Genomic DNA, 25931 nt, shown 5'->3' with positions numbered 1-25931 from the left:
ATTTTTCTAGGAAATATTGTTCTTTATCAAGCCATTAAAAGGGAATCAGATTCCAAAGTCAAAGGCTTCTCAAATCACATAGCAACTCCAAAAATGATGTAAGGAAGGAAAATAAGAATTTTACTTTAATTATTTAATACTAGGGAAAAAACTTATCTTCGTTTCTTGTAGGCTGATCTGCATAAACGAGAGAAGGAGCTGAGTCTCGAGAAGGAACAGAGTAAGCGTCTGTGGGACCGGGACACAGGCAACAGCATCACCATCGACCACCTGCGGCGGGAGCTGGACAACAGGAACATGGAGGTGCAGCGCCTGGAGGCCCTCCTCAAGGCCATGAAGAGCGAGTGTCAGGGCCAGGTGGAACGGCAGGTCAGGCGGGGCTGGGCGGCTCCTCCTCAGTCTCCCCCAAAGTAGAGTTGTGGATTCTGTGAGCAACTTATAAAAACCTGTTGTTTACGTCTATATTTTTGACGACTTGTTAAATTTAAAATGTTAAGCTTTATCTCGTTTTTGTCCATTGTTGTGTAATGAAACTCCCATCCAATTTTCCTTTTCATTTCCACCTAGAAATTTGTAACCTAGTAATTGCTTATTTCAGAAAAGCATCAAACCATAGGGAGATCTGAGGAACAGCAGGGTTGAAGGTTTCAAACAGATTTTTTTTTTGTTTTTGTTTTTCCCCCGGAATTAAGGGGCAGGTTGGAGGGAAATAGAAAGGGCAGTTTGTCTTCAATCCTACCACACTCTCCACTATTGCCAGTGTTATCCTAACTTAACTTGGTGTGGAAAACATCCTCAGGGGAAACTTGCCAAGCTCCTCCCAACGCTAGAAAACCACTCTAGAGGAGGAACATTATTATTCAGTTAAGGCCTCTCCACCTTGGTCTAATTAACACATGTCAGTCTATGGTCTCTATGAGGTTCTGACAGCAGAACAATTTGAGACACGGTCAGATTCATGATTTCACGTTGTTGCGCTAACTTGTCGTATCTCGAGACCTCTGTCTGCCTAAATTCATGAAATTCTTCTTTCACAATCAGATGGCAGCAATTCAGGGAAAGAATGAAAGTCTAGAAAAAGTGTCCTCCTTGACTGCTCAGCTTGAATCCACCAAAGAGATGCTCCGCAAAGTAGTAGAAGAGTTGACAGCCAAGAAGTTGAGCCTGGAGAGCTCCGAGAGGACTGTGTTGGACCTGACAGCTTCATTCCAGGAGAAAGAGAGAGCCATCGAGGCCACCAACTCGGAGATCATGAAGCTGCGCTCCCGGGTGGACTTGAAGCTGCAGGAGCTGCAGCATCTGAAGAATGAAGGGGCTCACCTCAGAAACGTGCAGACAGAATGCGAGGCCCTCAAGCTGCAGATGGCAGAGAAGGACAAAGTGATCGAGATCCTGCGGCAACAGATTGAAAACATGACGCAGCTGGTGGGCCAGCACGGACGGACGGCTGGCGCTATGCAAGTAGAGAAAGCCCAGCTGGAGAAAGAGATCAATGATAGGAGACTGGAGCTACAGGAAGTTAAGGTCTGTAGAGTGTTTTGGTGGTTTAGCTTCTGAAATATCTTTTTTCCCATGAGTAAGTATGACCTAATTGACTGGAAAGGGGTTTTGTAAGATGATTGTGGACACTCTGAAATTGTTTGAGTGTATTTGTGTCAGTGTGCATATACGTTTTTGTGAGAAAGTTTCCATACTTTTATCAGATTCCACAAGGAATGGCCCCAAGATGGTTCAGAACTGCTGACACAAAAGAGAAAATCCAGCTTCTTCGTGAAGCCTTTCCTGATCCCACAGTTTGAAGAAGCATTCTGTCCCTCTTCAAACAGACCTAAATTTGAACCCCATCTCTCACCACTCAATAACTGTAAAACACTGGACTGTTTGCTGAACGTTGGCTTCTATGTCTGTAAACCAAAAAGCAAACAAAGAAAACAAAGCCCCCCAAACCTATTGGGTTATTTGAGGCTTACATGAGAAAATATGTATCAAGGATTTATTTAGCTTGGTTCCTGACCTGTGGAAGATGTTTAGAAAATATTAGTTCTCTTCCCCCATTCCGTTCTCTCTCTTCTGAACCTTATACTGCATTTGTACCTGTTATAGCCTGGATCACGTTCTGTATTGCAGTGTGTGTGTGTGTGTGTGTGTGTGTGTGTGTGTGTGTGTGTGTGTGTAAATAGCAATGTCTCCTCTTCCCGATAAGACTGCAGACTTCTTCAAGCAGGGTACACATCTTACTCATCTTTGTACCCCTGCCCCAGGACTTTGTGCCTTGCACCCAGCAGGTGCTCAGTAAATATTTATCAAAATTTAAAACTATTGAACCAATTTTTAAAAATTTGATTTCCTAAGCTTTATGTTACCTTTATCTGCCACGGTAATTAGTAGGAGACAAGTCATGTACAATTAATTTTTTTCTTTTAGTTTTACTGAGATATAATTGACACAATACTGTATAAGTTTAAGGTATACAGCATAATGGCTTGATTTACATATATTGTGCAATGATTACCACAGTAAGTCAACATCCATCATCTCATATAGATACAAAAACAATTAAATAAAACAATGTTTCTTCCCTTATGATGAGAACTTTTAGGATCTACTCTCTTAGCAACTTTCAAGTATACCATACAGCAGTATTAATTATAGTCATTATGTTGTACATTACATCACAAGTGTAGTTATTTCTGTTACATCTGGAACGTTGTACCTTTTGACCACCTGATCCAATTTCCCCTCCCCATCCTTTCCCTGCCTCTGATAATCACAAATCTTTTTTTAATATTGATTTTCTTTTTTAAAAAATAATTTGTTTATATTTTTGGCTGCATTGGGTCTTGTTGCTGCGTGCGGGCTTTCTCTAGTTGTGGTGAGCGGGGGCTGCTCTTCCTTGTAGTGCGTGGGCTTCTCATTTCGGTGGCTTCTCTTGTTGTGGAGCACAGGCTCTAGGCACACGGGCTTCAGTAGTTGTGGCATGCAGGCTCAGTAGTTGTGGCTCACAGGCTCTAGAACACAGGCTCAGCAGTTGTGGTCCACGGGCTCAGTTACTCCGTGGCATGTGGGATCCTCCTGGACCAGGGCTGTTCCTTGAACACATTACCCGTGCCTGGAGCTGTCCCCAGCCTACCACATGCTTGCTCCTTTACCTCTTTGAGGTTTCTGCTCATCAGAGAAGCCTTTCCTGACCAACTGTGGCAGGGTCCCCAGGACCACTCACAGGGTGATCATTTACTAGGAGGACTCAAACAGTACTCAGCAGATAGTCGTGCTCATGGATAGGATTTATTACAATGAAAGGATCTAAAACAAAATCAGGAAAGGGAAAAAGCACACGGAGGAAACCAGGCACAAGCTTCCAAAAGTCCTCTCCGGCAATCACGCAGGATATGCTTAATTCCCCCAGCAACAAGTTGTGACAACATGTGTCAAATGTTGCCAACCAGAGAAGGTCATTAGAGACTCAGTCTGCAGGGTTTTTATACTGGGAGCTGGTCATTTAGGTACTCCTTACCGGACAGGTGAATACAGTCTTCCGAAAGGAAAACAGGTGTTCAGCATAAATCGTTTTGTTTGCAGAACAGTTTAGGCAGAGCGGGCCACTTTTATTAGTTAGACTGGTGGGAACCCTCTCAAAATCCAAGTTTCCAGAACAGCCAACAGCCAGCCTGCCTAGCAGGCTTTCCTCCGGGTAGCCGGCAGGCTCTCTTCTACGTACCAACTTAGCTCACGTAGCAGCCCCCTCCCTGTGTTCATTCTCTACCCTCTCACCTTTTAAATTCTTTTTTGTCCTCATTATCTGGCTGTTAAATATTTGTTTCATCTGTCTCCTCTCACTGGAATGTTAAAGCCCCACGAGGGCAAGGACACTGTTTGATTACTGCTGTACACGGCCAGGGCAGGGGAAGCCTCGCAGGTGAGGTGTTTTGGGAGTAAAACAAGGAGGTGCTCACCTAGGGCCTCCCCTACCTCCCCTGCTACGCTATCTCCAACAGATAAAGTGGAGCCTGGCACAAAGTGGGTGCTGGTGTTCAATACCTTTTTTTGAATGAATGGGTACAAAGAATAGGAATCATGAAGGATTGCGGTCAGTGATACTGAGAATTAACATCTAAGGTTAAAAGGAAGTCAAATATTCCTTTTGTTTCCCAGCGTACTATTGCTGCTTTATATTTTATTTTTTTATTTCTTACTCTGTCCTTTGTGTTTATCCCTATATTTAGATTTTGAAAGATAAAAAAGATGCAAAGATACGGGAGCTTGAAGCCAGAGTGAGTGACCTGGAGCTGGAAAAGGTGAAGCTGGTGAACGCAGGCTCTGAGCGGCTCCGTGCAGTGAAGGACATCAGACAAGAGAGAGATCATTTATTAAGTGAGGTGAAAGCTAGTAGGAATGAGTTAAACAGCCTTACAGGTATGTTACTCCAATTCAAATTCTGCTAAAAAATAGGAGTGCTATCAGTGAAGTTCAATGAGGATCCTGGGACTATGTGAAAGAATGGTTCCTCATCCCAATTACAAACATGGATAATTACGCTGTCCCAGTCGACACCTGAAATCCTGATGCTTCTCCTTGAAGCCCTCCCACAGCTTGCACTTACTAACCACTAACTTTAGTCAGTCTTCAGTGTCCATAAAATTCTTCACTGAGTTTCCAAGAGGAGGGTGAGGGAAGCGGAAACCTTGAGTTCTTTGAGTCAGATAGCTTGATTAGATGTTTAATAACGAAGCAACACATGTAAACAGACTTATGCAAATTTCTTGAAACAGAAAAATCCAAGGCCTTAAATTTTAAAATGAAATACTCCTAGTTCACCAATAGTATGGTATAGGTATTATCTACTTCTCATACACATACACACACACACACACACAAACACGCATACATCTGTGATTCCTGAACACTTACTATGCCAGATGCTGAGACAGGCCCTAGAAACAGCAGTGAGGCTCCTGGCTAGTTGAGAACCAGACCCGTATAGAACAGGTTACAGTGGGTGAGGCACAGTGGACATGTGCTGGCTGCACATGTGGCAGAGGATAGAGAATCAGCCTCCTGTAGGAGGGAACATCTGTACTGGGCTTGATGGAGGAAAAGGAATTTGGCAGGTGAAAAAGAGGTAGAAGGGCAATCCAGGCAGAGAGAACATTATGGGCAGAAGCATGAAGGCATAAAATAACATAATGTGACCTCAGAAGTATTTATGGAAGTAAAAATACAAAGGAATGAGGACTAAGAAATGAGGCAGACAATGTGGAGCCAGCAAAAGATATTAAGTAAGAGATTGTTGTCATCAAATTTACATGTTAGAAGGACATGGTCGGCAGGTAAAGAGAGAAAGGCAAGCCTAAAGGAACAGAGGCCACCCAGTTAAGGAGGGTTTTGCTGTAGTCCCAGGGAAAGGTGATCGTAACTTGAACCGAGGCAGTGGCAGTGAGAAGGAGAGGAGAGGGAAGAATTAAGAATATTTTTGGAGATTGGAGGGACTGTGTATGTGTTTCAGGTTTTAAATTTGCAATATTGGGAGAACAGTGATACCAACAGCTGAGAGAAGGAAACCAGGAGGGGTTGACTTGCGGGCAGGAGGGTGAGACGCAGTCAGTGTGATACCGTTGGTCTGGGGGCACCAGGACATCCACGTGGAAGTGTCTAGTTAGACAGAGTTAGATCTTAGCAGAGAGGTCTTGGTTCTGTTTGTTCCCTATATATGTAAATCTATCTATCATATATAAATAGATAAATATAAATAAATAGATAGTTGAATAAGTGTGTGTGTGTATATGTGTGTGTGGGTGGGTGTGTGTGTGTGTATTCTTATGTATGAACAATGAATGCCGGGTATTTTGATAGTTACTGGAGATAAAAAATCAGATAAGACACATGGCGGCCTCAGGTTACTTACTATGTGGTGGACATTTCATCTACCTACAGCTGGAGGTTAAATCTGTTGTGGTAGATATGATTATCCAAGAAGGTTTAAGATGAAATAGATGTGAGCCAATTATACTGGCTGGGAAAAAGCAGTAAATAATAAGTGGGTAAAGGAGGAAGATCCACCCAAGCAGATTAAAAAGAGTCAGATGCCTGGAAATGTGTATGTACATCTAATTTCTGTAACAAATGATGTAACTAAATGGAATCTCTTTCAGCTCTAAAATTCTGTGATCATTAATTACAAATAAAATATACTTTATAACAATGGAGTAGAAAAAATTAATCAACTATTATTGATTATCACGTTGTACAGAGGACTATGAAGTCTTAAAAAGGAATTTTCGAAACAAAAGTGAAGAAATGGAAACTACTACAAATAAGCTGAAAATGCAATTAAAATCTGCACAGTCTGAGCTAGAACAAACAAGAAATGCATTAAAGTCAATGGAAGGATCTGATGGTCACGGTATGCTTTAGTAGCTTTTTTCCTTTTGTTTTTAATTCCCTTGGTCTAGATTTATTAAAACACAAACCTAGATACGTTGCCTTTCACCTCTTCACAGGGCAGCATGCTGTGAGAGACATACAACAATAGGTAAATAGTATCACTGATGGGTGTTATATAGCAGTAGTTCGCAGGTTTTTGTTTTTTGTTTTTTTGAGGGAAATTGCCATTTACTTAATTTAATCTTTAAGTATCTGAATCTTTCTTTTTCTGTAGCTATTTCAATAATTTCTAACAGACCTCAATGTCCATAAATGCCAGTTAATTGTTTTTAAGGAAGTGTTGATATAAAGACGGGTTACCAATAATTTTCGTTCAACACCTTATTTTTCACACGGTTATTATCTACATAAACTGTGTACCTGTGGCTAATTGTCAGTTCCCAATGCCTTCTCTGAGATGAAGATGGGAGGGAGCCCTGGGAATTGAACTGCTAGGATGAGGGGTCCCTTCAACCCCTTACTTGTTCCCTTTTCACCTTGCTGTCCATATTAATTCAGAGACAGAAGGTTAGCTGCTGTTTCATATTATTCATATCGTTGTTTGTATGGCTATATTAGCTGACTGTAAGAATGAATATTTAACTAAAGGCTACATTTTTTCTATTTCTCAGTATTTTTTCATGTTAAAAGACTTACGTTTGTGCTTACTTCAACAGCACATATACCAAAATTGGAAAGATACTGAAGGAGATTCCCATGGCCCCTGCACAAAGATGGCACGCAAATTCTTGACGCGTCCATATTTTGTGCGGTTCTTGGAGATTCAGCTCTTTCTTCGCTGGTTAACACCAAGAAAATGGTGGGGCTTGGAGAGATCACTCCAGAGGCCCATCTGGGGTCTGTTCCCTCGTCCCCTCCACCAGACAGAGTCTCGTCCTCAGTGTATTCCAGGCCTCTCCACAACTGCCCCAGTCGCATTACCATTGTTAAATTAACTAGGTAATCCTGTATTTGCTCTCGAATGCCTATTTTCATTGATTAAGATCACCTTAAAACAAAAACTTTATTAAGAAAATTACCTTTGAAGACCAACCATGATCCACTTAATCAGACCAAAATTCTTCAAAGTGGTGAGCAAATGATGCCAACCAATCAGCGCACTGTGCCTGTATTAACCCTGTCTTTGACAGCTTAGCTATAAGAACTGTTGGGAAGAAGTCACACCTTTCATCCTCCAATAGTTTGCTTTTAAAGAATGGCACATTTTCTTTTTCTTGTTAACCTCTAAGCTCTAACTGGACCTAACTCAAAGCAGTGGCATTTCCAAACCTCTTTCCTCAGCTGACTCCAAGAAACAACATAAGGTCCCTGACTGTGAATTTCCAAACAAGGATGAGCTTTATTTATCTTTTCAGTGGCCTGCCATATCTTAAGTATTCAGTGCCTACTACCTGTCTAGAACATTCTCATCCTGTCATCAGTTTTAGTAAAATAATCACATATATGCTTGCATTGCCAGTTTGACTTCTGAAACAGCAGTAAGTTCCAAGCACATGACGGTAACCATGAGACTGGAAATTGAATCGTTTGTGATATCACTGGGATCTTTTAAAAGATCACTTATAGTAGATGTCTTGCATGGTATTTTATATATCAGTTTCTAGAAAAATTATTTTAGTAAAAATACTATATACATTTTTCATTTTATGACTGTATATATTTTGTGTGTATATATTTCCTATATGTGTAAGTATGAACTTGGTCAGCATTATTTATTACTGTTGGAGATACAGCAAATTATGATGGCCAATGAAATTAATTCTAGCAAGGAATCACAAAACATCATCATTTATATACATTTCTGAGCTCAAAACCTCTGAGTAATTGCTGAAAATTGTTATATCCCAATATTGTGAAATCTGAAGACATTTTCTGTGAACACTTCCTTGAAACTGTCCACGTGCCTTAGAGGAATCTTACCTGTCACCTTCTCATAATGTTTGACCATCAAATTATAGTCACCTCTCAAAATTTAGAAACTTTAGAAACTAAGATACAGTTTAGTTCCTTTTTTTCCAGCTATGAAAGTGGCAATGGGGATGCAAAAACAAATTACGGCTAAAAGAGGTCAGATAGATGCCCTTCAGAGCAAGATACAATTTTTAGAAGAGGCCATGGCAAATGCAAACGAGGTAAGTCTCTGTCCTTGGAATGGGGGAAGCCAATATGTTCACTCATTAGTAAACTGCAACACAGAAGAAGATGTAGCAGAGATACAAAGTACAATGGAAGAAAGACAAGAGTTTATTCCTGACAGAGAGAATGAGGAGAAAGTTCCTGAAGGAACATTTGAGCAGGACCTTGAAAGAGCTAGTAATTTTTTTTTTTTTTGTAACTACTCTGGAATGAATTTTATTTTATTTTATTATTTTTTTCCTTGGTCCTCTTTTATTATTTTTTTGCATGTATCTATTCATTTTTTAAAAAATAAATATATTTATTTATTTATTTTTGGCTGTGTTGGTTCTTCATTGCTGTGCACGGGCTTTCTCTAGCTGTGGCGAGCAGGGGCTACTCTTCATTGAGGTGCATGGGCTTCTCACTGAGGTGGCTTTTCCTGTTGTGGAGCACAGGCTTAGTTTCCTGTTGTGGGCTCTAGGCGTGTGGGCTTCAGTAGTTGTGGTGCACGGACTTAGTTGCTCCGCGGCATGTGGGATCTTCCCAGACCAGGGCTCAAACTCGTGTCCCCTTCATTGGCAGGCGGATTCTTAACCACTGTGCCACCAGGGAAGTCCCCATGTATCTATTCTTTTTCAAATTCTTTTCCTATTTTGGTTGTTACAGATTATTGAGCAGAGTTCCCTGTGCTATACAATAGGTCCTTGTTGGTTCTCTATTGTACTTTAAATACAGCAGTGTGTATATGTCAATCCCAAACTCCCAATCTATCCCTCCCCACGACCCTTCTCCCCAGTAACCCTAAGTTCATTCTCTAAGTCTGTGAGTCTGTTTCTGTTTTGTAAATAAGTTCATCTGTATCATTTCTTTAGATTCCGCATATAAGCGATATCATACGATATTTGTCTTTCTCTGTCTGACTTACTTCACTTAGTATGATAATCTCCAGGTCCATCCTTGTTGCTGCAGATGACATTATTTCATTCTTTTTTATGGCCGAGTAATATTCCATTGTATAGACGTACCACATCTTCTTTATCCATTCATCTGTCAATAGACATTTAGGTTGCTTCCATGTCCTGGCTATTATTAACAGTGCTGCAGTGAACATTGGGGCACATGTATCCTTTTGAACAATGATTTTCTTCGGATATATGCCCAGGAGCGGGATTGCTGGATCATATGGTAGCTCTATTTTCCGTTTTTTAAGGAACCTCCATACTGTTCTCCATAGTGGCTGCACCAATTTACGTTCCCACCAACAGTATAGGAGGGTTCTATTTTCTCCACACCCTCTCCAGCATTTCATTTTTTGTAGATTTTTTGATGATGGCCATTCTGACTGGTGTGGGGTGATATCTCATTGTAATTTTGATTTTTATTTCTCTAATAATTAGTGATGTTGAACATCTTTTCATGTGCCTCTTGGCCATCTGCATGTCCTCTCTGGAGAAATGTCTATTTAGGTCTTCTGCCCACTTTTTGATTGGGTTGTTTGTTTTTATGATATTAAGCAGCATGAGCTGTTTGTAAATTTTGGAGACTAATCCTTTGTCAGTCACATCATTTGCAATATTTTCTCCCATTCTGTGCGTTTTTTTTTGTTTTGTTTTGTTTGTGGTTTCCTTTGCTGTGCAAAAGCTTTTGAGTCTAGTTAGGTCGCATTTGTTTATTTTTGTTTTTATTTCCATTACTCTGGGAGATGGATCGAAAAAGATATTGCTGCAATTTATGTCAGAGTGTTCTTCCTATGTTTTCCTCTAAGAGTTTTATAGTGTCCGGTCTTACATTTAGGTCTTTAATCCATTTTGAGTTTATTTTTGCGTATAGTGTTAAAGAATGTTCTAATTTCATTTTTTTTTACATGTAGCTGTCCAAGAGCTAATATTTTAACTGCAAGAAGTAGGCGAAAGGATATTCATGGTAGAGAGACGGAATGGTTATAAACAAAGCATATTCAGTTCTGCTCTAATGCAACATATGTGTTCCTGAAATCACCACGCTATGCAAAATTGTGCCATAAAAACCACCATGGGGCTTATCAGAACAGTGGGATTAGGAGCACCACACTAACGAACTTCATCAGTGACAAAAGGAAAACAGGAACCTAATGCAAATGGAAGCACTGTTTTACACATGTTAAATGGTTAAGAGATACATAAATACTACAATTAGGATGGCCCTTTATCTTAAAAAAGACTGGAAGTTTGCTTGTGCCTTGAAGAATTGCAGCATGGGAGTTGTTAAGAAGGGGTAGAAGGTGGGTTTCCTGTAACACAGGATGTGCATGGACATAGCTCATAACCCAAGGTAAACTGAGGGAGCTGATAGTTGTTTGAAGAGTGTGTATGTATGCTTTGTGTGTATTTCTGTGCAGCTCTGTTTAGCTGGGTGCTGTTTTCTGCCTTGACCCCGTATTTCTCATAAATGAAACTGTGCATAAGTAAATGTGAAATTTGTGTTATATTCAAATGTTCCCTGATAACACCAATCACTTTGGAACAAATTTGCACTTTTAGAAAAAGAGTTATAACAGAACTGACTGTAATGGAGATGAGAAGGTAAACAGCATAAGCAGAAAATAAGGGCAACTAAAATAATTGCTTTCCCCATACCGAAAATGCTGAAATACTTTTTTTAGAATGAGGCTAAGTATTAACAAATATATACATACATTTGTGCATACCCCTCATCATATGGACTTATTTATTTCCTGTGCTTTTGTTCTTTCCCACTTTTTTCTCCCCTCCATTTCTTATCCTAAATGTGTTCTTTTCTTTTTCTTCTTCCATTATTTGCCTATTTGGAACCTAAAGCAGGGCTTATCCTCGTCCTCCCCAAGGGTACTTAGGGCAGTAAGAGGTTACTGCCTGCTGTCACCAGAAACACCTGCACCTAGTAAAGGAAAGTGTTCATCAAAGCTCGATGACATTCCCCTCAAACAGGAAGGAGGCAGCTTGAAAAATTAGTCCTTCTTTCTTTCTCATCAGAAAAGGAAAAACTATTTGTATCCAAAATGTGTATTACAGTGGTGATACCTACTACCTTGTTCACATTAAACATTTTCTCTATGAAAAAAAATAAACATATAGAAAGAAATATAGACTCAGTAAGTTCAGGTTTATATTTTAACTTGATTACTATGCATTTGTTCTTTTCTACGCATTTCATGATGTATTTTAAAGGAATGAACTAATTTTAATCAAACTTTGTTAGATACCAAAGATTCTCCATCAGTTTATCAGGAAGCTCATTCTCATCACTGGATCACAGTGACTCTGAGGACAGGAACTGTGTGTCCTATTTCTTTTTATGCCAGAGGGTCTATAGTAGGCATTTGTGAAATTAATATTTAACCATTTGTGAAATTAATATTCAACCTTGAAACAAAATAGAAAAACCATAAAGATTTCAAATACGTGTGTCTTCTTTAAATCTCTTGTGTCATTTTAAAGAAGTTTCAATTTGATTTGGTATATGATTACTCAGTCTCAATTCACCACAACACTGTCTCTTTTTACGACAGCACAGTTATTACATAGTTCATAGGTTTTATCAAAGATTTAATAAGCCTACAAAGAAGTAATAAACTAGTAGTGATAAAAATGAGACAGAACATGGTAACATAATTCTAGCAGCTCCCAACTCCAATCCGTATACAGTTAAGCTATAGTTCAGATCTTTACATAATAGTTTTATATTTCCATCACATCTCAGCATCTACATCAGCATATTGTTTCTGATATTTTCTCCTCTGTAATTGTAGGAAAACCATTTTCTAAAAGAAGAAAAGACAAAATTAAGCCAGGAACTGAGTACTGTTGCAACAGAGAAAAACAAGATGGTGGGAGAACTAGAAGTCCTACGATCTCAGGAACGCCGACTGAAAGAAAAGTTTGCTAATATGGAAGTTGCTCTTGATAAGGTGGTTATTAACTAAATATATAAAATAGTTATCAACTAAATAGTTATTAACCAAGTAGAATTGTTCTGAATGAAAGGTCCATGTTGATAGGAACCAAATCTGTCAAACTGTATTGTATCCCAGTCACCTCACACAAGAAAAAAACTGTATCCTGTACAGAAGGCTGAGCTTTAAAAACATAGTCATGATGCATACTTTTTACAAAATGATCTTTTTTCTGGCTAACAGGTCACAAGAGCAGTCAGATATAAGATATAAGATGCTCCTGGTATCCTTCGTGACCTGAATAACTAAAAATACCACCAATCTAACTTACTATCAAAGAAGGACTTGAATACTAGGTAGAATACAGTCTGTTAATAATATCCATACATAGATAAAGTAATGCTAACGTCTGGCACTTTGTGGAGTTCAAAAAGTGCAGGTGGGGAGCTTCCCTGGTGGCACAGTGGTTAAGAATCTGCCTGCCAATGCAAGGGAAACAGGTACGAGCCCTGGCCCGGGAAGATCCCACATGCTGCGGAGCAACTAAGCCCATGCGCCACAACTACTGAGCCTGAGCTCTAGAGCCCGCAAGCCACAACTACTGAGCCCACGTGCCACAACTACTGAAGCCTGCACGCCTAGAGCCTGTGCTCTGCAACAACAGAAGGCACGACAGTGAGAAGCCCGCACACTGCAACAAAGAGTAGCCCCCGCTCACCGCAACTAGAGAAAGCCCGCGCACAGCAACGATGACCCAACACAGCCAAAAATAAAATTAAAAAAAACAAATAATCAATTAAAAAAAAAAGAAAAGAAAGTGCAGGTGGGGAACACAGCTTAAATAATGAGAAGGATCAATGATGACACTGTATTTGTCTTTGCCATTTATCGTAGAGAAGTAAATCTCTCTTTGTGTCACCTGAAAACTCTGGAAGCCTAAAAATATACCAAGACTAGTCATTGATTCTTGAGAAATCAGAGCCTTCATGGTGATAGAAAATGACCTGTGATCCCACCTATTGAAACTTAGGTCTTAGAACATGATATATTGACTCAATGAATTTCAGTTGTGGTTATTTTTATAGAAATGTTTTTACATTGCTAAAGCTGTTTGCTCATTTCATCCTTAGTTCATTCATTCTTTTGAGTGCCCTCCACATACTAAATGCCATGTAGATGCTGGGGCTACAGAGGATAAAGACATGGCCTCCAATTACTCTCAAGTTTTCTGAATAAAACATAAATAAATAGATAAATGTAATACAGTGTGCCAAGAACAGGGGAAGTTTCCTTGAATAGGTGGCGACTCTGCATTTATATATTAATAAAATAAAATTGCATAAAGAATGGAGGGTAAACCACATGTGGTTGCTTGATTGTAGGCATCTTTGCAGTTTGCAGAATGTCAAGATATAATACAGCATCAGGAACAAGAATCAGTGCGCCTAAAACTTCAACACACTTTGGATGTAAAAGTAAGATCTTTTTTCATCAAAAATAGTAATTTAAGCAAAAATTATGCCTTGGTTTGATATACTTTCATATTTTCCCCATGTACTTTAGATACATTCAAGTGTACTTTTAACATTATCTAATATTAGCAATTATAAAATCTGTGCATTGTACAGATTATACCTATCCTTTTAGCATATAGTAACAAATTGAAGCACCATGCTTTTTGTTAAGTCTGTACTGAATGAGGGAAACATAGAAGTACCTACCTTGGGGAACCAGAGATTTGTATACTGGAGGTCAAGTATGTTTGGCTTGTTTGGAAAATTAAAAAAATGATGTAATTTGCATGACAAAACATGTCTTCTTTAAAAATAGTAGATTTTTCCACTGGAGTATATGTCTGGCTTTTGAGTATATTTTAAAGTTGCAGACATACTTTAAGATCTCAATACTGGATATTTTCACAGGCAGGAGCACTCCATAGTTGGAGAGGGTCTTTCTCAGTAGTATGTCAGAAGTAGTGTGGAGTGTTTGTCAAAGTTAGAAACCAACGTAGTAGCATCCCATCTGAGATATGTTTTCACATCTGGAATGATTTTATCCATCAGAAGTGTGAAGGCATCTTCCTAAGCCCATGTTTAGTCCCCAAAGAGTAATATACACCCGAATCATCTTGCTTAATACTTTGGCTTAAAACTTTGTAGAAGTTCAACATGTAAGACTGAAATTATATTTGCAAAAATACATTTTGATTTCACAATTCTCACTGTAGGTTGACAGTTATTTTGCTCACATGTATATTGTCTTCCAGGAACTTAAGGGCCCTGGGTACACCTCCAATTCTTCTGTGAAACCACGCCTTCTACACCCATCACCTGCTGCCCAGTCTGCAGCCAGCTTCCTATCTCATGTAAGTAACTAGTCTTATAGTCTAATCACACATGAAATCACACATGAAAATCAATTTCATTAGTTAATAGTCCTGTTGTACATATAGCAACAGGGTTGCTAGTAACCTACCAGTTATCCTGCTTATGCATTTCAATGGAAAGCATGCACTGCAAAATGAAAAAGTTGAAATGGACTATTTTCACACACATGAGTTATGTGCACTGATAAACTAGCTATCACACAGCAAGTAACACTCTATCAAACAAAAGAATATTATTAATATTAGAAGTTAACATGGTCCTCTCTGGAGACTGGAACTTGGAGGTGGGCAGAGGAAGGAAAGGAGACTGCTGCTTTTTGTTTTAAATGTTATAAAATCATTTTACCTTTAAAACTATATGCACGTTACATTGATAAAAATTAAATTAAACCCCTCTCCCCATGAAGAAAACAACAAACACAACAAAGAACATTTGACCAGGAGTCATTGGGACTTAAGATGTGTCTCTAACTACTTTGTGTGACCTTGGAAACTGAGTTAAATATATTGTTCCTTTTCATCTCTAATGAGGAGTCTGGACTATAGATCATCTCTGGGGTTTTCTAGAAGATCAGCTCTGAAATGCCATGACTCCTCATTACCCAAAAGCCAGCCTAGTACTTAGGCTCTTTAATACATAGACTGTACTTGATTATAAAGAATCTCATCCATCACTGAAAAAGTACTAGTCATAAGTCTATTAAATTTAACACTTTAATTGTAATTCTAACAGCAGTAATGAAGTGTATTATCTAAATAGACTGTTAGGGCTTCCCTGGTGGCACAGCGGTTAAGAATCCGCCTGCCAACGCAGGGGACACAGGTTCGATCCCTGGTCCAGGAAGATCCCACATGCCACGGAGCAGCTAAGCCTGTGCGCCACAACTACTGAGCCTGTGCTCTGAAGCCCGCAAGCCACAACTACTGAGCCTGCGCGCCACAATTACTGAAGCCTGTGCGCCTAGAGCCCGTGCTCCGCAACAAGAGAAGCCACTGCAATGAGAAGCCCGTGCACCACAACAAAGAGTAGCTCCCACTCGCCACAACTAGAGGAAGCCCGCGCACAGCAACGAAGACCCAGCGCAGCCAAAAATAAATAAAAACAAAATAAAATAAAATTTAAAAAAAAATAAAAAATAAAAAATAAATAAATAAATAAATAGACTGTTAAGCATGTTTTATACAATTTCTTCCCTTAAAAGTGTTTATTATATAGTTTTACACATTAAATGTAACATACATTCTTTGTTTTATTCACTGATGTGTTCCAAGCACCTGGAACAGTATCTAGCATGTGGTAGGTATTCAGTACATATTTGTCTAATCGGTGAATGAATTCATTGTAAAATATTGTGTTCAGGTTTTCATTGTTTCTACTGACAAGTCAGTTTTAAGTCTTATTGTCGCTTTTTGGGAGGCACTTTTTTTCTCTAACCACTTTAAAGATTTTCTCTTTGTTTTGGTTTAAGCAGTTTGACTGTGATGTGCCTGTGTGTAGTCTTCTTTGCATTTATCTTTCTTGGGGCTCACTGATCTTCCTGGATGTGTGGATTGATATCTTTCATTGATTTTGGAAAATTTTTACCTTTTATATTCTTGACTATTTTTTCTGCTCCATTCTCTTGTTTCCTTCTGCAACTTGTACTATTAAGTAACTTTATTTCTTAAATTGGTATGTGATAACTCCATTGTCTGAATCCCCTATGAACTTCTGACCATTGTTTCTCTTGGTTTCTGGTCATATTTTTGTCTGCTCTTTTTACTGCCTTTTTTTCAAGACTATTTTTTAGAGCAGTTTTAGATTCACACCAAAATTGAAAAGAAGATACAGAGATTTCCCTTATACTCCCTGCCCTCACACATGCACAGCCTCCCCATTATAAACATCATTCACCAGAATGATGTGTTATCAAGGATGAACCTACATCGGCACATCATAATCACCCAAAGTCCATAGTTTACCTTGGGGTTTGCTCTTGGCGTGGTACATTCTATGGATTTGTACAAATGTTTATACATATGTCATAATTGACAAATATCCATCATTATCATATCATACAAAGTATTTTCACTTTACTAAAAGTTCTGCCTCCCCCGCATACACCCCTGGCAACCATTGATCTTTTTATTGTCTCCCAGTTTTACCTTTTCCAGAATGTCATTGAGTTGGAATCATACAGTATGTAGCCTTTTCAGATTGGCTTCTTTCACTTAGTAATATGTATTTAAGATTCCTCCATGTCTTTTCATGGCTTGATAGTTCATTTCTTTTTAGCACTGGATTTTCATTGTCTGGATGTACCACAGTTTATCTGTTCATCTACTAAAGGGCACCTTGGTTGCTTCCAAAGTTTGGTGATTGTGAATAAAGCTGCTATAAACATCCATGTGCAGTTTTTTGTGTGGACATGTTTTCAACTCCTTTGGGCAGATATCAAGAGCATGATTGCTGGGTCATATGGTAAGAATCTGTTTAGTTTTGTAAGAAACTACCAAACTGTCTTCCAAGGTGGCTGTACCATTTTACACTCCCACTAGCAGTGAATGAGAGTTCCTCTTGTTCCACAGCCTTGCCAGCATTTGGCAGAGATTATATAATCCAGTGGTTTCCTGAGAATGGGTGCATTTCATTCATTAAGTGTTTTGAAACCTTGCATGTCTGAAAATACCTTTATTCCTCACTTACATTTGATTGATGTGCAAAATGTTGTTACTATTGTGCCATTTTGATTCCAGGGCTTTTGTATGTGGCCTGTTTGTTTGTTTCTCAAAGATTTTAGAGTCTTTTCTCTACCTCTGGTATTCATTTCAGGGTGATCTCTGCTGGGAGTCTTTTTCCCTTCATTGTGCAGGCTCTTATGTTCTTTCTTCTCTGAAGTTTTCTTGTGTCATTTATTTGATCATTTTCTTCCTTCATTTGTTCAGTTCTCTCTAGAATTCCTGTTAAGTCACCTATTAAGCCTTCTGGATTTATTCTCTAATCTCCTTTAATTTTGACTTCCAATTTCCATCTCCTCATATTTTATTCCCACCTTCTGGGAAAACTCCTCAACTCTATCTTCCAAACATCTATTGAATTTTTTTCTGATATCATGTATTTTTAAAAATTTCCAGGAGGCTTTTCTTGTATTTTAAATCTTCTCTTTATATAGTTTTATGTTCTTTTGTGGATGCGGTACTTCCTCATTTCTATTTAAGGATATTAGTATCAGTTCTTCAGTCATTTCTTCTGTTACCTGAATTATTGCTGTTTCTTTAAATTCATTTTTTTTCTGTTTGTTTTGATGTCTGTCTTTCATGTTGGAGATTTTCCTTCACTGTTTGGCGATCATTGGCTGTCCATTCGTATTTAAGACTGAGGCCCTAAAAAACCAATGAAAAGCACTTTGTAAGGTTCACAGGATTTGTTAGCTAGTAGATGGTTAGATATTACTTTTTAACCGAGGGATCCAAAAATGATCTTAGTTTTTTTTCTTGGTCCTGTTAATTCCCTTAAAGAGCGATTGTCTTACTACAGACTTGTAGATATAAATCTATCTGCCAGTATTCTGAGAGGTGAGTGGGGCAGGGAATCTGGGGTATCTATATATCTGTAAATCTTACTTTATGCTTATATTTTCAGTTTGCAACCTTCCCTCCTGCCATGCCAGATATCCTTTTGGAGCCTAAAGTCCTTTGGTTCAACCTCACCCAGAGATTAAGCCTCTAAATGTATTTAGGGGAAAAGAACGAATTATTACCTGACTCCGTGGGGAGGACATCTGGTGTTCTCACAGCTTCTACCATAAACTTTTAGCCAGTCCTCCCATTTTGCTGCCCTGTCCCTTACCCTGGCCTTTAGAAATACACAAGGCCTCCATTTCCTGAGTCTTTCTGGAATACCCTGATACAGAGCAGCTTACTGCTTCCTGGCTACTTCTGTGCAGGTACTTGATGTTTTAGCTTTGCTTTGTTCTACTAAATTAATTATGAATTACATATTTGCTTTCCATCTCCCCAAATTTGATCATCATTACTCATCTAATGTTATCTCTCCTTTCCTCTTTATCCTTGTTAATTTCTTTAGTGTCATTTTAGTGGGGCTTCAGATAGAGCAAAAATAAATGCCAAGTCTTATGTTTAAAAGTAGAATATTTCTATGTGCATTGTTCTCCATTGCCCCTTCATTTATCTCGTTTCATTTTAGTCTTCTTGTTCCATGATTCTAATAATAGTCATTACTTACTGAACACCAGGCACTGTGCAGCATACTTTCTATAGATTATATAATTTATTCCTCACAACCACCCACACGAGATAAGTGCTGTTATTATACTTATTTTACAGAGGAGGAAACTGAGGCTTGGAGAAGCTAAGTGACTTACAGAGTTCACACTCCAAAAACCCAGTTGTGCCAACACTTAACCAAGATAGCCTGAGCCTAGAACCTGTCTCCTTAGCCAGTTATACTGTACTCATTCTCTACACCACACTGTTGAATGCTGTTTATAAACAAAATAAATGGATGATGACGTAAATAGATACTCTACCTGAACCAACAGTGTATTTCATTAGGTCTTTGTGGATGAATATTATACCATTTTGGAGGTACAAAGGCATTAAAAATTATCCAATTGATTGCCCTAGTTTTAACAGGTGAGAAAATGGTAGAACCAGAAAAATTATATTATGTGATTTGATCCAAGCTCAAACACCAAGAACATGTATATATGTATGTGTATCTAAATACATACCTACACAGACAGACACATACACACAAATAATTGGTAGCTTGACATAGAAGATTTTAGATGAAAGTTTCAGATAAAGGCTATTGTAGCATATAAAAATAAAATATTTCCAGGATCGTATAATTTATTTTGTTTATATATCAGACTCTGTACACAGGCACTGTAATTTGTGCTAGCTGTGCTTGATCTTTGTCATTGAAGTACCCATGATGTGAGCAAGACTTTCAGCAAGACTTTGTAACTTTTGTCTTATTTCCTACTCACCCATTTTTAGCAGACAATATAAATAATATATATATATATATTCTAAACAGTATATTTTTATTCCATTTTTATTACCGCCTTCTGACAGGAACATAAGTATTATAGGAGATGGATTTGGTCAGACATTCTCAAAATAGAATAGTCTAATTCAAACTGAATGAGATCAAGCTTTTATTTTTAGCTTTTACATTCATCTTCTATCTTTGGAAAATGGAGCTAGGAGGAGTTGAGAAGCACACATTCTCCCTAGACATTACTTATCTTACATTATAACTCATAAGTTTGCCTGTAATGGGCTCAAGGCCATTAGAGAGAACAGTATCTGGGGAAGATGGAGGTACATTAGAGATATAATTTGCAAGGTATTTTGGAAACAAATTTAACATAAAATAATTTCAGAGTCAAAATGTAATAGGAAGCTAATCAAATCACAAAACAAACCTTAAGTTTAACAACAACAGTATAAGCTTATATTCTTCCCTTGAAACCAAAAAAGCTTGTAGAAGTTTTAACCTGAAAATGTATGTCCCCTAGCAATAGCCTTAATGTGTATCCTAAGGGTCAGAGATTGGAGTGGGAGAGAGCAAGATTCTTTGACGGGCTCCAGTAACTTCAGGAAGAGCTTATATGTAGCTATTTCTTTACCAGCCAGACAGAAGTCATATGTAAAGAATGTTTTTAAATTGTTCATTTCCTAGCTATTTTCTAATTTTTAAAAGTGTATTTTGCTTATGTTATAAATCAAAATATGTTCCATATGAATCAAACAGCATACAAAAGTATTAAAAATGAATCAGTGAAAGTATTACAAGATTTATAAACATTAAAAGGAACAATTGGGACTTCCCTGGTGACACAGAGGTTAAGAATCCACCTGCCAGTGCAAGGGACATGGGTTCGAGCCCTGGTCTGGGAAGATCCCACGTGCCGCAGAGCAACTAAGCCTGTGTGCCACAACTACTGAGCCCGCTTGCCTAGAGCCCGTGCTCTGCAACAAGAGAAGCCACCGCAGTGAGAAGCCTGCGCACCGCAATGAAGGTTAGCCCCCACTCGCCGCAACTAAAGAAAGCCTGTGCACAGCAACAAAGACCCAACACAGCCAAAAATAAATAATAAATTAACTAATTAATTTAAAAAAGGAACGATTGATTATTTTGAGTAAATAAAACTTAAATCACAAAACGACCATAAACAAAATCAAAATGAAATCACAAACTAGAAAAATATTTCTAATAAATAAAGGGTTAATGTATATAATATAGAGAGTTTTTACATACCCAGATGAAGATAGCATATACTCTAAAAGAAAAGTGTACTAAAGATATGGATACAAAATTCACATAAGAAATGCATATAGTCAATAAACATGAAAAATGTTCAAACTCATTTATAAACAAATAATTATTACTGCATATTAAAGCAAAAACAAGCTAACAATTTTGCATATAAAATGGTCAGATGGTAATGGGAAGGGTGCAGCATAATGGCCACTCTTGTATCATACCTTACTGATAAAGATATAAATTGATATGATTTTGTCATTTTTGCTTCCAAAGTTTACTGTTTCTTTTTTTTTTTCTTTTTAAATTAATAGACTATTTTTTTAGGATAGTTTTAGCAGAAACTAGAGAATTGAGCAGAAAGTTTAGAGAGCTCCCATAGACTCCCTTTGCCCTCCCCCTCCCTCCCCCCAGTTTCTCCTATTACCAATATCTTGCATTAGTGTGGTACGTTTGTTACAATTGATAAGCCAATATTGATACATTATTATTAACTGAAGTCTATAATTTACATTGGGGTTCACTCCTTGTATTGTACATTCTGTGGGTTTTGGCATATGTATGATGGTATATATCGACCATTATAGTATTATACAAAATAGTTTCACTGCTCTAAAAATGCCCTGTGCTTCACCTGTTCATCTCTTCCCCCCCTCCCCCTGAACCCCTGGCAACCAGTGATCTTTTTACTCTCTTTGTAGTTTTGTCTTTTCCAGAATATCATATAATTGGAATCATATAGTATATAGTCTTTTCACATTGGTTTCTTTCACTTAGCAATATGCTTGCAAGATTCCTTCATATCTTTTCATCCCTTAGTAGCTAATTTCTTTTTCACTGAATAATATTCCATAGTATGGGTGTACCACAGTTTGTTTATCCATTCACCTGTTGAAGGATATCTTGATTGCTTCCAAGTTTTGGCAGATTATGAATAAATCTATGTGCAGATAAACATCTATGTGCAGGTTTTGCACAGCCATAAGTTTTCAACTCTGTTAGGTAAATACCACAGAGCATGATTGCTGCATTGTATAGTAAGAGCATGTTTAGTTTTGTAAGAAACAATGAAACTGTCTTCCAAAGAGGCTGTACCATTTTGTAATCTCACCAGCAGTGAATAAGAGTTCCTGTTGCTCCCCATCCTTGACAACATTTGGTGTTGTCAGTGTTTGGATTTTAGCCATTCTAAGAGGAGTGTGGTGTAGTATGATATCTTGTTGTTTGACTTTGAAATTCCTTAATGAAATACAATGTTGAGCCTAATTTCATATGTTTATTTACCATATACATATTTTCTATGGTGAGATGTCTGTTCCAAACTTCTACCCATTTTTGAAAGGGCATTTAAAATTTTTTATTATTGTTGAATTTTAAGAGGTTCTTTTTTGGGGTGTATTTTAGTTACCAGTCTTTTATCAGTTATCTGTTTTGAAAAGATTTTCTGCCAGTCTGTTGTTCATATTTCCATTTTTTAAACATTATCTTTCACAAATAAAAGTTTTTAAGGTTAATAAAGTACAATTTACTGATATTTTTCTTTCATGGATCATGCTTTTGATGTTGTATCTAAAAAGTCATCACTAAACCTAAGGTCATCTAAATTTTCTCCTATATTATCCTCTAGGAGTTTTATAGTCTGGAATTTTACATTTAGGTCTGTGATTCACTTTGAGTTAATTTTTGTGGAGGATATAAGGTCTGCATCTAGATTCATTTTTTTCTGCATGTGGATGTCAAGTTTTTCCAGCACCACTAGTTGAAAATAGTGCCCTTTCTCTATTGAATTACCTTTGCTCTTTTGTTGAAGATCAGTTGGCTATATTTGTGTGGGACTATTTCTGGGATCTTTATTTTATTCTGTTCCATCAGTCTATTTGTCTGTTCTTTTACCAGTACCACACTGTCTTATTACAGTAAATCTTGAACTTGGATAGTGTCAATTCTCCAACTTTGTTCACCTTCACTATTGTCTTAGCTCTTCTGGGGTTTTTGCCTTCCCATATAAACATTAAAATCAGTTTGTCAATATCAACAAAATTTAAAGAATTATTGGGGTTTTGATTAAGATTGTATTTAATTCATAAATCAGGTTGGAAAAAACTGATATCTTAACAATATTGGGTCTTCTTATCCATGAACATGGAATATCTCTCCATTTATTTAGCTCTTCTTTGATTTCTTACATCAGAATTTTTTAGTGTTACTCATGTAGATCTTGTACATATTTTGTTAGACTTATACCTGAGAATTCTATATCTTTGGTACTAATGTAAATGGTATTGTGTTTTTAATTTTAAAATCCAATTGTTCATTGCTCTTATACAGCAATTGACTTTTGTTTATTAACCTTGTTTCCTGACACCTTGCAATAATCTCTTATTTGTTCCGGCAGTTTTCTTGTTACTGTTGTTGATTCTTTGGGATTTTCTACATAGCGAATCATGTCATTTGTGAAGAAAGACAGTCATTGCTTCCTTTGCAAATCTGTACACCTTTTTTTTCCTTTTTGTTCTTTTTATTTCATTAACTATGACTTCCAATATGATGTTGAACAGAAGTGATGAGAAGGGACATTCTTGACTAGTTTTTTGTTGTTGTTGTTGTTGTTTTTTTCGGTATGCAGGCCTCTCACTGCTGTGGCCTCTCCCGTTGTGGAGCACAGGCTCCAGACGCGCAGGCTCAGCGGCCATGGCTCACGGGACCAGCCGCTCCACGGCATGTGGGATCTTACCGGACCGGGTTACGAACCCGCGTCCCCTGCATCAGCAGGCGGACTCTCAACCACTGCACCACCAGGGAAGCCGCTTGCCTAGTTTTTGACGTTAGCAAGATAGTATCTAGCTTCTCCCCATTAAGTGTGATGTTAGCTGTAGGGTTTTTATAGGTGTTCTTTATCAAATTGAGGAAGTTCCCCACTATTCCTAGTTTACTGAGAGGTTTTTCCCCTTTCAAGACTGTAAATAATTATTTTTAAATTGAAATATAGTTGATTTACAATATTGTGTTGCTTTCAGATGTACAGCATAGTGATTCAGTATTTTTGAAGATTATATTCCATTATAGGTTGTTATAAGATAATGGGTATAATTCCCTCTGCTATACAGTATATCCTTGTTGCTTATCTATTTTACATATAGTAGTTAATCTCATACCCATGATTTGTCCCTTCCCCATCCCTCTCCTCTTTGGTAACCACAAGTTTGTTTTCTATATCTGTGAGTCTGTTTCTGTTCTGCATATATATTCATTTGTATTATATTTTTAGATTTCACATATAAGTGATATCTTATGTGGAATCTAAACAATTTCTCTGTCTGACTTATTTCACTAAACATAATGTTCTCTATGTCCATCCACATTTCTGCAACTGGCAGTATTACAATTCCTTTTTATGGCTGAGTAGTATCCATTGTGTGTGTGTGTGTATGTGTGTGTGTGTATATATATGCGTCACATCTTCTTAATCCAGTTGTCTGTTCATAGGCACTTGGGCTGCTTCCATGTCTTGGCTATTGTAAATATTACTTGCTGTGAACATTGGGGTGCCTGTATCTTTTCAAATTAGTGTTTTTGTTTTTTCTGGATATTTACCCAGGAGTGGAATTACTGGATCATATAGTAGTTCAATTTTTGGTTTTTTAAAGAACCTTCATATTGTTATCCATAGTGGCTGCACCAATTTATGTCCCCACCAACAGTGTATGAGAGTTCCCTTTTCTCCACATCCTTGCCAACATTTGTTTTTGTAGACTTTTTTTTTTTTTTTTTTTTTGGCTGCACTGCATGGCTTGCAGGATCTTAGTTCCCCAACCAGGGATTGAATCTGGGCCTGCAGTGAAAGCAGCAAGTGCTAACCCTGGACCACCAGGGAATTCTCTATTTGTAGACTTTTTGATGATAGCCATTCTGACAGGTATGAGGTGATACCTCTTTGTGGCTTTGATTTGTATTTCTCTAATAATTAGTGATGTTGAGCATCTTTCCATTTGCCTGTTAGCCATCTGTATGTCTTCTTTGGAAAAATATCTATTCAAGACTTCTGCTCATTTTTTTGATTGGATTGTTTGTTTGTTTGATATTGAGTTATATGCTCTGTTTGTGTATTTTGGATATTAACCCCTTGTCAGTCACATAATTTGCAAATATGATCTCCCACTCTGTAAGTAGTCTTTTCATTTTGTTGATGGAAAGTTTCCTCTGCTGTTCAAAAACTTTTAAATTTAATTAGGTCCCATTTGTTTATTTTTGCTTTTATTTCTTTTGCCTTAGGAGACTGATACAAGAAAATATGTCAAAGAATGTTCCACCTATGTTCTCTTATGGGAGTTTTATTGTTTCAGGTTTTACATTTAGGTCTTCAAACCATTTTGAGTTTATTTTTGTATATGGTGTGAGGAAATGTTCTAATCTCATTGTTTTACATGTGGCTATCCAGTTTTCCCAGCATCGCTTACTGAAGAAACTGTCTTTTCTCCACTGTATATTCTTGCCTCCTTTGTCATAGATTAATTGACTGAAGGTGCCTGGGTTTATTTCTGGGCTCTCCATTCTGTTCCATTGAGCTATGTGTTTGTTTTTGTGCCAGTACTACACTATTTTGATTACTGTAGCTTTATAGGATAGTCTGAAGTCTGGGAGGGTTATACCTCCAGCTTTGTTCTTTTTTCTCAGGATTGCTTTGGCAATTTTGTGGTCCCATATAAATTTTAGGATTATTTGTTCTAGTTCTGTGAAAAATGTCATGGGGTATTTTGATAGGGATTGTGTTAAATCTGTAGATTGCTTTGGATAGTATGGCC

At 37.8% G+C, this 25931-nt stretch overlaps 1 protein-coding gene and 1 non-coding gene across 2 annotated transcripts in view; both read left to right on the top strand.

The window, feature by feature from the left end:
* Positions 1–25931, top strand: part of CCDC158 (coiled-coil domain containing 158) — a 78059-nt gene that overhangs the window by 22372 nt on the left and 29756 nt on the right. The window contains exons 9-16 of the mRNA XM_032633143.1: positions 172–369; positions 1042–1524; positions 4224–4413; positions 6248–6400; positions 8461–8573; positions 12326–12484; positions 13852–13944; positions 14736–14834. Of these exons, the coding sequence (XP_032489034.1) occupies positions 172–369; positions 1042–1524; positions 4224–4413; positions 6248–6400; positions 8461–8573; positions 12326–12484; positions 13852–13944; positions 14736–14834 (1488 nt within the window). The remainder of the gene's footprint in view (positions 1–171; positions 370–1041; positions 1525–4223; positions 4414–6247; positions 6401–8460; positions 8574–12325; positions 12485–13851; positions 13945–14735; positions 14835–25931) is intronic.
* LOC116754881 lies at positions 7082–7189 on the top strand. Its single transcript, XR_004350210.1, has one exon. It is a non-coding gene; the product is annotated as a U6 spliceosomal RNA (small nuclear RNA).

The sequence above is a fragment of the Phocoena sinus genome, chromosome 5 (assembly GCF_008692025.1).
Source record: "Phocoena sinus isolate mPhoSin1 chromosome 5, mPhoSin1.pri, whole genome shotgun sequence".
Lineage (NCBI taxonomy): Eukaryota > Metazoa > Chordata > Mammalia > Artiodactyla > Phocoenidae > Phocoena > Phocoena sinus.
This window is presented reverse-complemented; position numbering and strand designations above follow the sequence as displayed.